Below are 16,139 nucleotides of genomic sequence, written 5' to 3' on the forward strand. Positions count from 1 at the left end.
AAGCTGAATATGAGTCAACAGTGTGATGCTGTTGCAAAAAAAGCAAATATGATTCTAGGTTGTATCAACAGGTGTGTTGTAAGCAAAACTCGTGAAGTCATTCTGCCGCTCTACTCTGTGCTAGTTAGGCCTCAGCTGGAGTACTGTGTCCAGTTCTGGGCGCCACATTTCAAGAAAGATGTGGAGAAATTGGAAAGGGTACAGAGAAGAGCGACGAGAATGATTAAAGGTTTAGAGAACATGACCTATGAAGCCAGGCTTCATGAACTGGGCTTGTTTAGTTTGGAAAAAAGAAGATTAAGGGGGGACATGATAGCAGTTTTCAAATATCTAAAAGGGTGTCACAAGGAGGAAGGAGAAAATTTGTTCCTCTTGGTTTCTGAGGACAGGACAAGGAGTAATGGGCTTAAAGTGCAGCAAGGGAGGTTTAGATTGGACATTAGGAAAACATTCCTAACTGTCAGAGTGGTCAAATATTGGAATAAATTGCCAAGGGAGGTGGTGGAATCTCCCTCTCTGGAGATATTTAAGAACAGGTTAGATAGACATCTGTCAGGGATGGTGTAGACGGAGCTTGGTCCTGCCTTGAGGGCGGAGGGCTGGACTCGATGACCTCTTGAGGTCCCTTCCAGTCCTATTATTCCATGATTCTATGATTCCGCCAGGTAGGCCCGGCAGCAACCATGGCCGGGTTCAATATCTAGGGGTCCATCTAACACAGAACCGTCTTGAACCCCCACCCAGTAGCCTGGGAAATTCACACACTCCTGAGCACCTCTGAAAGGCAAAGCATCCCCACTCGCTAGCACAGAGTCTGAGTGTAGAAAAGAAACTTTTAATGAAAGAGAGAGAAGTCACATAGCATTATCTTGGGAAAATACCACAAATAGAGTTCGTAGCCCCCTCCCCCATGAGTAACTGTTCCAGTTCAAAAGGATTGAGCAATCATAGAATCATAGAGCTGGAAAAGATCTCAGAAGGTCATCAAGTCCAGCCCCACTGCTGTATGCAAGACCAATCCCAACTAAATCAACCCAGCCAGGGCTTTGTCAAGCCGAGACTTAAACACCTCTAGGGATGGAGACTCCACTACTTCCCTAGGTAACACATTCCAGTGCTTCACCACTCTCCTAGTGAAATAGTTTTTCCTAATATCCAAACTGGACCTCTCCCATCGCAACTTGAGACCATTGCTCCTTGTTCTGCCATCCGTCACCACTGTGAACAGCCTTTCTCTGTCCTCTTTGGAACCTCAGGAAGTTGAAGGCTGCTCTCAAATGCCCCCTCACTCTTCTCTTCTGCAGACTAAACAAACCCAAATCCCTCAGTCTCTCCTCCTAGGTCATGCGCTCCAGCCCCCTAATCATTTTGGTCACCCTCCGCTGGACCCTCTCCAATGCATCCACATCCTTTCTATAGTGGGGGAGGGCAGAACTGGACACAGTACTCCAGATGTGGCCTCACCAGAGCCGAATAAAGGGGAATAATGACATTTCTAGATCTGCTGGCAATGCTCCTCTTAATGCAACCTAATATGCCATTAGCCTTCTTGGCTACAAGGGCACACTGTTGATTCAGATCCAGCTTCTCATCCACTGTAACCCCCAGGTCCTTTTCTGCAGAACTGCTACTTAGCTGGTTGGTCCCCAGCCTGTAACAATGCTTGTCCCAAGTGCAGAACTCCTCACTTGTCCTTGTTGAACCTCATCCGATTTCTTGTGGCCCAATCCTCCAGTTTGTCTAAGTCACTCTGGACCCTATGTCTGCCCTCAACCATTTCTACCTCTCCCCCTAGCTTAGTGTCATCTGCAAACTTGCTGAGGGTGCAATCCATCCCCTCATCGAGGTCATTAATAAAGATATTGAAAAAACTGGACCTAGAACTGAACCTTGGGGCACTCTGCTAGAAACTGACCGCCATCCTGACATCGAGCCGTTGATCACTACCCGCTGGGCCCGGCCTTCTAGCCAGCTTTCTATCCATCTTACTGTCCATTTATCCAGTCCATAGTCCCTTAACTTGCTGGCAAGAATATTGTGGGAGACCGTATCAAAAGCCTTGCTGAAGTTAAGGTATATCACATCCACTGATTTTCCCATGTCCACAGAGCCAGTTACCTCATCATAGAAGCTAATCAGATTGGTCAGGCACGACTTGCCCTTTGTGAATCCATGGTGACTATTCCTGATCACTTTCCCCTCATCCAAGTGCTTCAAAATGGATTCCTTGAGGATCCCTTCCATGATTTTTCCAGGAACTGAGGTAAGACTGACTTGCCTATAGTTTCCTGGGTTGTCCTTTTTCCCTTTTTTGAAGATGGGCACTACATTTGCCTTTTTCCAATCATCCGGGATCTCTCCCGATCTCCATGACTTTTCAAAGATAATGGCCAAAGGCTCCTCAATGACATTTGCCAACTCCCTCAGTAACCTTGGATGCATTAAGTCCGGACCCATGGATTTGTGTACGTTTAGCTTTTCTAAATAATTCCTAACCTGTTCTTTACCCACCAAGGGCTGTCGATCTTCATCCCATCATGCGTCACTTAGCACATTAGTCCGGGAGCCGACCTTGTCCGTGAATACAGAGGCAAAGAAAGCATTGAGTACTTCAGCTTTCCCCACATCATCTGTCACTAGGTTACCTCCTTCATCCAGTAGGGGCCCCTCACCCTCTCTCATCACCACCTTCTTGTTAACATGCCTGTAGAAACCTTTCTTGTTATCCTTCACATTCCTTGCCATTCGCAATTCCACTTGCGCTTTTGCCTTCTTGATAACCCCCCAGCATTCTCGAGCAATAAATTTAAACCCCTCCCGGGTCATTTGTCCAAGTTTCCACTTTTTGTAAGCTTCCTTTTTGTGCTTAAGTTCACCAAGGGTTTCCCCCGTAAGCCAATCCGGTCTCCTACCACGTTTGCCTCTCTTGCTACCCATCGGGATGGTTTCTTTCTGTGCCTTCAATAAAGCTTCTTTAAAATGTCTTTTGCCTCTCAGGCTCACCAGTCCACCAAGGTAAGGGTTCCATTCTCTTACCCAAACTTTCTCCTTACCCCACGTCAAACACTCCACTTACAGTTATGTCCAGTCAGTGGAGACCCTGACACATCATCCTGATGACTCTACTCCTTGAGCCTGAGGCTATGCCACCTTTGTGCTGCTCCTACTGGCTGCCTGCCGGACATTCTCACCAGCCGCACCGCTGGCCACCTGCTACCGCTCATACCGGCCCCCCACTGGTCGTTCTTGCCAGCTGCTCTGCTGGCTGCAATGGGTCTGGCTCCCAGCCAAACCAGTGATTTCAGTTCTGAGGCTATGTCTATACTGGCGGCTTCTTGTGCAAGTATGGCCGTTCTTGTGCAAGAATCCGCAGAGCATCCACACTGCCTGCCTGCTGTTGCGCAAGGAAATTTACAGTATGGTGTGGTAAAAGAGGGCTTCTTGCACAAGAGCTTTGCTCTTTTTTAACAGGTGTAAGCCCTCTCGCGCAGGAGCTCTTGCAGAAGAGGACAGTGTGGACACTCGGCAGGGATTTCTTGTGCAAGAAAGCCCTATGGCTAAAATGGCCATCAGAGCTTTCTTGCGCAAGAGAGCGTCCACACTGCCATGGGCGCTCTTACGCAAAAGCACAGGTCATACATGACAGTGTGGATGTTTTCTTGTGCAAGACTTCTTGCACAAGAAGCCACCAGTGTAGACATACCCTTAGTGATTTCAACTCTTAAGCCACCACCCAGGCTGACCAAAGATTCCAGCTTCCACTGGAACTAGCAAAAAGACTCCTCATGATGTCTGCTTTAGGTCTGTCCTTAAAACCAGGGGGGAAAGGGGCAGATTGAGCCAGCCTTACAGCTCACACCTGGCAGGCATGAAGCAAGCTGCCTCAAGCCCTCCCCCCAACTCAGTTCACTCAACTCTGGCAGGAGGAAGCGCTTACAATGATGGTGTCTCTCCTGCAAGCACTGGTGTCATATTTTACAGTTCCCACATTTAGGGGTAGCATGATTTGTGACCCCCACAACAGCCCCAAATTCATTACAATACACCACATTCCATTCCAACACTGATCCTCCATCAGCCCTGGCTGAATTGGATTTACATAACCACACCTCGGATTCCTTCTCCCTCCTGGCATGAGCAGTATTTATATATCAGCAGTTAAAAATTAATTATCTTGCAGGGCTAAACAATTGGAGTGAGCACACCCACAGTAATTCAGCCCTGGATTACAATTTTAATTCAGTGTTTTAATTTCATCTTTGATTTTCATTTTGCACATTCTCATTAACAACAACCTAGGTCATCTTTCCATATCCACCAAGCTGTTTACTTCTCACAGGCACTAGTTACGTTATGCTTCAAACATGGAGACCTGGATTCTCATCTCACTTACATTATTATTGATTTAATTGTGAATTACTTCTGATTTACACACTTGTGATTGAGAAGAAAGGGCCTGTTCCCTATTAAATCAAGAATATATATGGGGTCTACTTCTTGGGAAGTGCACGTGAACTCGAGGGCAAGGCTACTAGGTGACTTCTGTCGGGAAGCTATAGTTACAGACATTTGTTTAAATATATCATAGCTTTTGTCAAGCCTAGTCGTATCTAGAATAAATCCTAGTTTTCTGGAAAACACTTCAGGAATGAAAGTGAATTAGTAGTGGATATACACTTTCTTAATATAGTTTCAAAGTTGAGTGAAATGACTGGACATTATAAAGTGACATGTAGTTTTGTATTTATCTACAATATTGTAACGAGAGTCTTTTCAAAGCTGCAAAACAGACATGCTCAGCTCTACCGCCATCAATATTTTGGTTCCCTATGGGGCTTTGTTCTGATGACATGAATTAGTGCAAGTAGTAGTCAGTTGTAATGGCCACCATTAAAAGTCAGCATGCACTCACATTTATTACACAACGGTATTTGAGGTCTTGCAGTTATCCCCTCTTTTCAGTGAAGGAAAACACTGCAGAATGTCACATGCTACTGGGTGGCAATCATTTATAAATGCTGACTTTATTTCAACTCTTCATAACCCATGTGTTGATTGATTTTTTTAAAACCTTTACTTTTGTTTAAAATAGCTGGAACCCTTCCAGTCCTCCAGCCTGTCTTTCCACTCCTACCTCCTTGGAAACCGGTGTTATGATTCAAGAATAGCTACACCTTTGATCCCTCTGTGGTTTCTCCCTCTGCAATCTTAATCCTTCACTTCTTTCCAGATGACTCCCTTGATTCTTCACCCTTACACAGGCTCCAGTATCCTATGTACCAACCATAATTGTTCAGCATGCCCAATAGGAATTGGCTGCTGGTAGTACTACTGTTCTTGGGTTATGACCAGTGTAAACACGGAGACAACAAAAAGCCTTTTCAAAACAGGTAGGCTGTGTCTACATTGGCATCCTTTTCTGGAAAAGGGATGCTAATGAGACACTTCGGAATTGCAAATCCGCGGGGGATTTAAATATCCCCCACGGCATTTGCATTTACATGGCTGCCGCTTTTTTCCGGCTTCGGGTTTTTGCCGGAGAAAAGCGCCAGTGTAGACGTGATTTTCCGGAAAATAAGCCCTTTTCTGGAGGATCCCTTATTCCTACTTGAAAGTAGGACAATTGGAGCTGCTCTGCCCCGGGCTTCCCTGAGTCAGCCGCTGCTGAAATTGATTCCAGCGGCTGACTCGGGGAAGCCCGGGGCAGAGCAGCTGGGGTGCTGGGTTGGTACCGTAGCACCGCCCCTCGGCGCTGCGGGACCAACCCAGCAGCACACCGGCTGCTTTGCCCCAGACTTCCCCAAGTCAGCCGCTGGTCAGTTTCAGCAGCAGCTAACTTGGGGACGCCTGGGGCAAAGCAGCTGGGGTGCTGCTGGGTTGGTCCCGCAGCGCCACCCCCCCTCCCCATCCTCCTCACCCCACCCCAGACCCCTCATAGCCTCCCCTTCTGATAGTCCGGCATATCTGATAATCTGGCACCCCCTGGGTCCTAAAGGTGCAGTTTATCAGAAGTTTACTGTATTTGCAGGGCTGTAGTTACAAGCCAGAGTTTGGATTCAGTATGGTCAGAGGTGAAACTTAATGTGAATGACATCTGCATTGTCTTTTAAATATTGGTAAATAGGACCAACAGAAGCTATTATAGGCTCCTCTGTACACATTTTAAGCCACTGCAGGAATTAACGCTTTGGAATCAAATAGCAAACACCACAACAAAATTAAAAGAAAAACAATATTTAACCTATCTAAGGCAGTTTCCATATCTTTGACCATAAATGCCTAGGAGTGATCCAATTAGTATGGGAGTTGTCCCATTTCAACTTTCTTCCAGATTAAAGGGTTAGAGATGTTGTGAGATCTATTTGGCTGAACACACGCTAATGCTCTGTAATTACAAACCGCCAGAGTATTCTGCTCCTCCTTGAAGAAGGCTCCACTGGATTCTTGCAGAAACTCAAAAATGTCCTGTTTCCCTGCTTTATAGCTTCCCCTCTGAGAATTTTTTTGCCAGCTGCCAACCCATCTTTTGGAGCCTAGCAGAGCCAGTATTCAGTCAGTTAGATGAATTGCTGCTGACAAAAAGCAATCTCTCCCAACAGGTACTAAGCTTTGTGGTAGCATAGGCGGTAAAAGGTAATTCTATATTTTTTTAACCTGGTGTTTGATAGTTCCTGCCACAAAGAGAAACAGAATTATGTGTAGTAGTGTGACCAAATGCTGCTCTGACATAGTACAGAATTACCCTTGCTAGGCTGTATTAATAATAAATATGACAGGCATAGGAAGACTAGCTCTATGAATAAAGGTGAATTTTTAAAAACATTTTTGAGCATTCAAAAAATCTGCTAGGGTTAACTCTGTGAATCTCTGCTTGTACTAAATGCATTCAGTGTTGGTCACCCAACGCCATGATGTAACTGGAGGGAGTTCGGAGGAGAACAAAATGATTAAGCGGATGGAAGGTCTAATTACAAAGAAAGATTAAAAGAGAGAAATATGCACAGCATGTCTGAGTGACAGCTAAGGATGGTCACACATGATGATGATCCACAACTCTCTGAAGGGTTTTAATACCAATGGGAGAGAAAAATAACTCTAGAGTAGTCAAAGGAGGTTTAATAAGCTGTAATTTCATGTTATTAACAATATAAAAAAGTTGTAGTCTGAGATTCATCCTAACAATGAGATCTATTGTTTTCTTTATATGTAGCTCCTAGAGATGGACCAGAGAACCTCATTGTGCTAGGTGTTGTACAAACTGGGACAAAAAGATAGCTCCTGTTTTGCTTGGCACTTCTAAAATTAGATTGGACAAATTATCTGTAAAGCACAAAATGAAACAATCTTACATTGTTATTGGATAACTTAACTGGTCTTTGATTTTTGTGATTTACTGAATGAAAGGCCTACTCATCACTACCTCCTTTGTAGCCTCAACTTGAACATCCATTTAGAATTGTATCAGTAACTCTTTTATTTTGAACTCAGTTATTAATACTTGTAACTATTTTTTTTTAATTGTATTAGCCTTACCACTCGTCTGCCAAAACCTGGAGAAACTATCCATGGACATAAGTTTTTCATTGGTTTCGGGGGGAAAGGAGCCAATCAGTGCATCCAGGCTGCTCGACTTGGGGCCAAGACTTTGATGGTTTGTAAGGTAAGCAATGAACTGAAGCTCCTGAATAACAAGCAACCCAAATGATCACCTAAATTCCAGTGAAACTCTTATGTGGTTCATAGAAAAGTTAACTGTCTTTTTAATGCATCTCTTTTCCTCCTGGTTTTGACTAGAAAATGATTAACAAAGTGCTGCCATGGAAACAGTTTTTATAGTATTTACAAGACAGACAGAGCAAAGAGTTGGTTACTGGTCTGGTGCAAATTGTATGTAAAGAGAGACTACAAAGTATATTTTCACCTGGAGACTAGCGAGAACTTGAGATATTCAGAATTACACTGACTGAAAACTTGACCAGTTCCTCTTTTTACCTTGTCCTGTATTATAAGAACAAGGGGTCAGTTAATGATCTTTTTGGTTTTGCATTCACCTGCCATGATGTACTTCTATATATAATAACGTAGCCTGCAATTCACTGCCAAGTGCCATAAGTGTTCACAGATCAAATACTGATAGTCTACAATTTTGGAAGGGAAATTAAATCTCTTTCTTCATGGTTTAAGCCAAAAGTTATTAGGATAAGATCTTTCCAGGGAGAGGGGAAGCACAGATTATCCTACATGCGCCTACTGTGGAATATGGATGTTAAATTTCGATTAATTAGCTAATCAAGTCTCTGATGTTCATTGACTACTTGATTAGTCGATAAGAGGGGTGGGGCACTCGCTATCCCATCCCATGGCTCTTACTACATTTAAAAGGCAGAGGTGCAGAAGGGACCCCGGGGTGAGCAGGGACTCAAGCATTCCCTACTCGTGCTGGGTTCGACTGCCGCGCCCCTGCTGCTTGATGTTAATCGAAATCTAACATCCCTATTCCACAGGTTTCTCTTTTACATTTAAAAGGCAGAGGAACAGCAGTCGGGACTCTGCTCTCTCCCCTCCCCCCCCCACCACACAGAGCAAGGGGGGGAAGCAACTAGTCAAGTAGTGACTCGACTACCTGATAAACCTAGGCTTACATACCTGATAAACTTAGTCGCTTACATACCTGTTGTGGAATTTCCTACATCTTCCTTAAAAGCGGGGGCTCTCAACCTTTCCAGACTATGATATCCTTTGCAGGAGTCTGATTTGTCTTGCATACTCTAAAGTTTGACCTCACCTAAAAGGTAATAACAAAAAAACCCTTAAAAAACAACAAATAGACTAGCAGCACCTTAAATACTAACAAAACATGTAGGGGGTATCATGACCTTTTGTGGGCACAACGCACTTCTTCGGATGACTGAGTATTAGAAGTGACCCACTTCTAAAAAGTAATGGATTACAAAATTAGACATAAAAATACAAAGGTGTCACAGCCCACTGTTTTGAAAAATGGTTTCCTTTTTCATTTTACCATATAATTATAAATCATCTAGAATGTAAATATTATACTTACATTTCAGTGTGTAGTAGATAGAGCAGTATAAACAAGTTATTGCCTGCATGACATTTAGTTTGTAGTAGGCCAGTCAATTAACTCACACAATTGCCTAAAAAATTGAGATTAAAAAAATTACATCTAATCACAGTTTTAATTGCATTGTTAAACAATAGAATACAATTTATTAAAATTTATATTTCAAAAATACTGATTTCAATTACAACACACAATGCAAAGTATATAGTGCTCACTTTATATATTTTATTACAAATATTTGCACTGTAAAAATGGTAAACAAAAGTGTGTTTTTAAAATTCACCTCCTAAATACTGTAGTGCAATTTCTTCTGTTAAAGTTTAATTAAAAACTATATTTGTGTTACAATTACTGCACTTTAAAACAAAACAATGCAAAATTTTAGACGCCTACAAGTTAATTCAGTCCTACTTCTTGTCCAGCCAATCATGAAGGGAAATAAGTTGTTTACATTTACAGAAGTTATTGCTGCCCACTTCTTATTTCTAGTTTCACCTGAAAGTGAGAAGAAATGGGACTTTTGTGGCCAACATTGCAAGGTATTTGCGTGTCAGATAGTCTAACATTCATATCTGCCTTCATGCTTTTACCACAATTCCGGAGGACATTTCCATGCCGATGATGCTCATTAAAAAAAAAAGGTGTTAAATTTGTGACTGAACTACTTGTGGAAGAATTGTATTTCTCCAGCTCTGTTTTATTCACATTCTGCCATTTATTTCATTTTATAGTCTCAGCATATGTTAGTTTTAAGAACACTTTCACTGCAGATTTGACAAAACACAAAAGAATGTACCAATGTAACATCTCTAAAGATAGCTTTAGCATTCAACCTAAGGTTTTAAAAATCTGAAGTTCCTTCCAAAATTTGAGAGGGACAAAGTGTGGTTCATGCTTTCAGAAGTCTTAAAAGAACAACACTCTGATAGAAATTACAGAATGTGAAACCTCAAAAAAAGAAACTCAGTCTTCTACAGGTGGCATTTGACTCAGATGATGAAAATGAATATGCATAGGTCTGCTCTGCTTTGAATTGTTATTGAGCAAAATATTTCATCAGCATGGATGTTTGTCTTCTGGAATGGTGGTTGAAGCATGAAGGGACATCTGGCATGTAAATATCTTGTGACACTGGTTACAACAGTGCCAAATGAATGCCTTTTCTTACTTTCATGTGGCATTGTAAACAACAAGCAGACAGCTTTATCTCCTGAAAATGTAAACAAATTTGTTTATATGAGTGATTGGCAGAACAAGAAATAGGACTGAGTGGACTTATGGGTGCTCAAATTTTATATTCTTTTATTTTTTAATGTGGTTTTGTGATAATTCTACATTTTTAAATTTAACTTTCACAATAAAGAGATTGCACTATAGTTCTTGTATTAGGAGAATTTAAAACATGTATTTTCTTTTACAATACAAATATTTGTAATCAAAAACATAAAGTGAGTACTCTATGTTATGTATTACGTTTAATACAAAATATTTTAAATTCTATTTTTCTTAATCATTAATCATGATTAATGTTTTAATTGACAGCCCCTACTTTGTAGTGACTTTGTTAGTGCTTTTTATATAAGTAAAAATCTTAAATGAACTCAGCTCTATCATGGAATCTCTATGGATAGTAATTCCATGCTTGATTAATAAGAATATGGTAGTGGGGATATACTTCTGACCACTTGACCAAGATGGTGATAGAGGATGTGAACTGCTCCAGAAGATTAGAGAGGATATAAAACTAAAGAAAAAAATGTAGGGAGGCGTTCAACTATCTCCATATTGACTGGGTACATGTCACCTCAGGATGGAATACCAAGACAAAGTTTTTTGACACTTCTTGAAGCAGGCCTGGAACCCTCAAGGGGAGAGGCGGTTCTTGATTTAGTCCTAAGTTAAGCACAGAGTCTGGTGCAAGAGGTCAATATAGCTGAACCACCTGGTAAAACTTTAAAACCCCACAGTAGCCCAACTTGGTAGCATTTACTTTCAGAAAGGGGAACTACACAAAAATGAGGAAGTTAAACAGAAGTTAAAAGATACAGTGTCAAAAGTGAAATCCCTGTAAGCTGCATGGAAACTTTTTAAAGACACAGTTATAGTGGCTCAATGTAAATTTATCTTTCAAACTAAAAAATAGAGAGAGCGAAAAAAGTGCCACTGTGGCTAAACAACAAGTAAAAGACGTAGCGAGAGGCAAAAAGACATCCTTTAAAAAATGGAAGTTAAATCCTATTGTGAAAAATAAAAAAGATCATAAAATCCTGGCAAATGAAATGTAAAACTATAATTAGGAACACCATACAAAGAATTTGAAAAATAGCTAGTCAAAGATTCAAAAAATAACAGCATTTTTTTAAAGTACATCAGAAGCAGGAATCCTACTAAACAGCTAGCAGAACCACTGGACAATTTAGATGCTACTGGAGCACTCAAAAGACTATAAAACCATTGTGGAGAAACTAAATGAATTCTTTGCACTGGTCTTCACAGCTGAAGAGCTGAGGGAGATTCCTAAACCTGAGTCATTCTCTTTAGGTTAGAAATCTGAGGAACTGTCCCAGATTGAGTTGTCATTTAGAAGAGGTTTTAGAACAAATTGATAAATTAAACAGCAATCAGTCACCAGGACCATATGATACTCACACAAAAGTTCTGAAAGAACTCAAATGTAGAATTGAAGAACTACTAACTATGGTATGTAACCTATCATTTAAATCTTCTGTACCAAATGACAGGAGGGAGAGCCAAATTTTTCAAAAGACTCCAGAAGTGATCCCAGCAATTACTGGTCAGCCAGCCTAATTTCAATAGTGGGCAAACTGATTGAAACTATAGTAAAGAACAGAACTGTCAGACATCTGGATGAACATGATTTGCTGAGGAAGAATCAACATGGATTTTGTGATTGCATCACCAGGCAACTAGAATCCTTTGAAAGGATCAACAAGCATGCGGACAATGAGATCCAGTGAATATACAGTACTTAGATTTTCAGAAAGCCATTGACAAGGTCCCTCACCAGAGAGTCTTATGCAAAGTAAGCTGTCATGGAGTGGTAACTGATTAGAAGATAAGAAACAAAGAATAGAAATAAATGATCAGTTCTCAGAATGGATAGTGGTGTCTCCAGAGGTCTGTATTGAGATCAGTACTATTCAACATACTAATAAATGATCTAGAAAACCATGAGGTGGCAAAATTGACAGATAATACAAAACTATTCAAGATAGTCAAGTCCAAAGCAAACTGTGAGGTCCCTTTGTAACTCTTCAAACCGCTGGGTGACTGGGCAACAAATGACAGATGAAAATCAATGTTGATAAATGCAAAGTAAGGCATATTAGAAAACAATCCCAATATGCATATAAAATGATGGGGCCTAAATTAGCTATTACGAATCAAGAAAGAGATGTTGGAGTCATTGTGGAGAGTTTTCTGAAAACATCCACTCAATGTGCAGCAGCAGCCAAAAACAGGTAGCAGAATGTTGGAAAAGGGATAGATAAGAAGACAGGAAATATATTGCCTTTATATACATTGACGTTACACTGACATCTTGAATACTGCATGCTGATGTGGTTACCCCATCTCAAAAAGAGGTACAGGCAGTCCCCGACTTATGCGGATCCGACTTATGTCAGATCCACACTTACGAACGGGGCTTTTCTCGACCCGGAGCTCGCGGGTGGCGGGACCGCCCAGAGCGCAGCGGTCTTGCCACCGCGTCCTCCAGGGCGAGAAAAGCTGCTCCGGGTCTCCCTGGTGTGCTGGGGGGGGACTCCCCAGCACAGCAGGGAGACCCGAGCAAAGCCGCACAGGCGGCGGGACCCCGCTGCCCGTGCGGCTTTGCTCCTTTGCCCCGGACCTCTGTGCCTCCGTGGCTTTGCTCGGGTCTCCCTGGTCTGCTGGGGGAGAGGGGGCGCAGCTAGTGCGCCCCCCCCCCCAGCAGACCAGGCTTTTGTTGCGGGACGCCTGGGGTAGAGCAGCTGGGGTGCTGCCGGGTTGGTCCTGCGGGGATCTACCTGGCAGTGCCCCAGCTGTTCTGTCCCAGGAGTCCAGATTCAGCCGCTGTTGAAACTGATCAGCGGCTGATTCCAGGAAGCCGGGGGCAGAGCAACTCTGCCTAGGGCTTCTTGTAGTCAGCCACTGATCAGTTTCAGCAGTGGCTGAATCTGGAGCCAGTTCTGACTTACATACAAATTCAACTTAAGAACAAACCTATAGTCCCTATCTTGTACGTAACCCGGGGACTGCCTGAACTGGAATTGGAAAAGGTACAGAAAAGGGCAACAAAACTGATTAGGAGTCTGGAATGACTTCCATATGAGGTGAGATTAAGGTGACTGGGACTGTCCAGGAAATGAGGAAACTAAGGGGCTATATGATAGAGGTCTGTCTATATGACTGGTGTGGAGAAAGTCATTAAGGAAATTTACTCCTTTCCATAATACAAAAACTAGGAGTCACCAAATGAAATTAATAGGCATCAGGCTTAAAAACAAACAAAAGGAAATATTTATTCACATAGCCAATCTGTGGAACTCTTTGCCAGAGGATGTTTAGAAGGCCCAGACTATAAGAAGGTTCATAAAAGAACTAGATAAATTCATGGAGGATAACCCCATCAGTGGCTGTCAGGATGATTAGCTAAGTTCTCTCTAAGCTACATGACCACTCATCTGGCTATTAAACCCAGGGCTGTGGTGGGGAGAGGTGCTCCTACCCACTAGCCCCAACATAAACCTGCCTTATACTTGCTGCAGCCATGGAAGAGGCACCCCTCCCCCTAAGCCCCCGCATGGACATGCCTCAGATTTGCTGGGGCTAGTAGAGAGGTGCCCAGCCACACCCAGACCTGCTGCAGCTATGGCATGGTGCTTCTTCCCTGGCCCAGCCTCGCTGGAGCTGCTGTGGCAGTGTAGAGGCACCTCTCACTGGGAATTGAGCTCCTGTGGTGACAGTAGGTTGGGGGTAGTCCTCTCTCCCCTGGGAGCCTAACTACTGAACCCCAGCGCCCACACCACCAGCCAAAGCCCTAACTTCTCTTCAACTCAACTCTCTACTTCAACCCTGAGACCCCTCTGGTCCCGAGCCCCACCTCCACCACACATCATACATGCGGAGAATTAATTTTATGTGAACCAATATGAAGGGAACGTGTGATCTCCATATTGGTGCACATAACAAAGTTCATTTTGGTCATGGACGTAAAAACATTAGAGAGAACACTGATAGGCAAAGATAGTATCTCTAGTCTCTGTTTGCCAGCAGCTGGGAATGGGTGATTGGATGAGTTGTCATATAGCTTAGAGAGAACTTAGCTAATAATCATTCATTGTCTCCGAAGTGTTGGCATTGGCCACTGTCAGAAGACAGTGTGTTTGCATATCTTATCATGCATTTCCATCTCTGTCTCCGGCATTATGAAGAAAAGTGACAGTCATGAGTTATGAATATAATGGATCCACCTACAGAGCAGTATGGATGACATAAATGGTTATGGATTTTGTTTTCTATACTAAACACTGACCCTGACACAATCTGAATGAAATGTGGCATGTTGCTTTCTGTCTCTCTTGATCTGCATATCTTTTAGCAGTGGGTGCTGTTACGTTACATTATCATTTTTATGTACCACAGTAGCATCTATTGTGTGAGGCATCATAGAAGGAACTAACTGACAGTCACAGCCCAAAGATGAGACAGACAACGGGGGAAGATTAATAATTATCTCAATTTTACTGATAGGGAACTGAGGAATAGGGAGATTAAGTGACTTGCCTAAGGTCACACAGAAGGACTGTGGCAGAACTTGAAAATGTAAGGTTTTTTGAGTTCCAGGCCAGCACCTTACCCTGAGCTCATCCTCTTTCTTTCTCTATTGGCCAGCACAAAAAATGTCTTAACATTCTAAATTAAAACTGTTCAGGTTGGGGGAGGAAAGAATGGGGGAGGACTGAATAAGGCTTGTCTGCTTCACTTTTATTCTGGGATGGTCCTAGCTGAGTCCTCTAATATTGGCATCATTGTTCTGCAGCTGATGAGTTAAATTCTTTTTGTGTATCCCAGTTGCATTTGATATTTTTCCTCAAAAAGAGGAAATACTGTGTTGCTATTTACAGTGTTTCCTTTTTATAGTTCCTACCAGTTTAAAGATACAGATTGGTTTGTGAGTCCAACTTAGAAAGAATACAGTGAGCCTGACCATTTCTTGGTTATAAAAGTGTTGCAGCATGTATAATTCAGCTCGGAGTATGTAATCACCTTTTAAACTCTGTTTTTCTCCACTTTACTACCTCTTTTATTTTTAGTACCAAAAAACTGGCCATGTTCCCTATGCAAGGAAAAGAGTAAACACTCTCCAGAAAAAGTCAATGACAGAATTTAGCATGCAGAACAGATGGAACAAAAGATGTGTCAGCAAAGATATTTTTCAGTACAATTAATTTGCAGGTACAGATTGAGTTTGACTCTGACTGCTAGAATTTCATCTGTGATGATGATCGTCAACTCTCCTGATGGCACGTGGAAAAATGCTGATAGCAAGCCAGGGAAAGCACATGTTGAAAAATTGTGAATAAGAATGAATGTGAATTACATCAAACATCACATAGCTACAGCCTAGTAGAAAGGGATATACGTGTAGGGGTTCTGGAATAAAAAAACAATATTTTAGTACCTAGTATCTTCTGCAGTCTAAAGACCAAGAAATGTGTAGTTTTTTTGTTTATAAAATATTCCATTAAGTAGGATTTGAGCACACACAGAAAACATTTTAAAACATTACTTTTATTGACGATGTCAAATTAAATGTACTCCATCCTGAAATGATTTTGATGCCCCCATATTCACATCTTCTAAGGGCAGGACTTGAATGAACAGATGAGCCTTACACAATGCATGGAAGATGAACAGACTTGGATGCTGATGGTTTAGTGCCCTTCACCAAGAACATCTTCCTTTCAGCATTAAGATGTGCGAATCTAGGAGTTGTAAGCAAAAGTGCTCCACCTAATCTAAATTTTTTGACAGTTGAGTAACAAGAAAT

The 16,139-nt window shown here is 42.1% G+C and overlaps 1 protein-coding gene across 4 annotated transcripts in view; it reads left to right on the plus strand.

Moving 5' to 3' along the window:
- RBKS (ribokinase) overlaps positions 1–16,139 on the plus strand; it is a 135,338-nt gene that overhangs the window by 45,654 nt on the left and 73,545 nt on the right. For all 4 annotated transcript variants that reach the window (XM_075925378.2, XM_075925376.2, XM_075925375.2 and 1 more), the window contains exon 2: positions 7,528–7,660. In XM_075925378.2, the coding sequence (XP_075781493.1) occupies positions 7,649–7,660 (12 nt within the window). In that variant the 5' untranslated portion in view covers positions 7,528–7,648. The remainder of the gene's footprint in view (positions 1–7,527; positions 7,661–16,139) is intronic.

Source organism: Pelodiscus sinensis, chromosome 3 (genome assembly GCF_052426305.1).
Source record: "Pelodiscus sinensis isolate ZL-2025 chromosome 3, ASM5242630v1, whole genome shotgun sequence".
NCBI classification, from domain to species: domain Eukaryota; kingdom Metazoa; phylum Chordata; order Testudines; family Trionychidae; genus Pelodiscus; species Pelodiscus sinensis.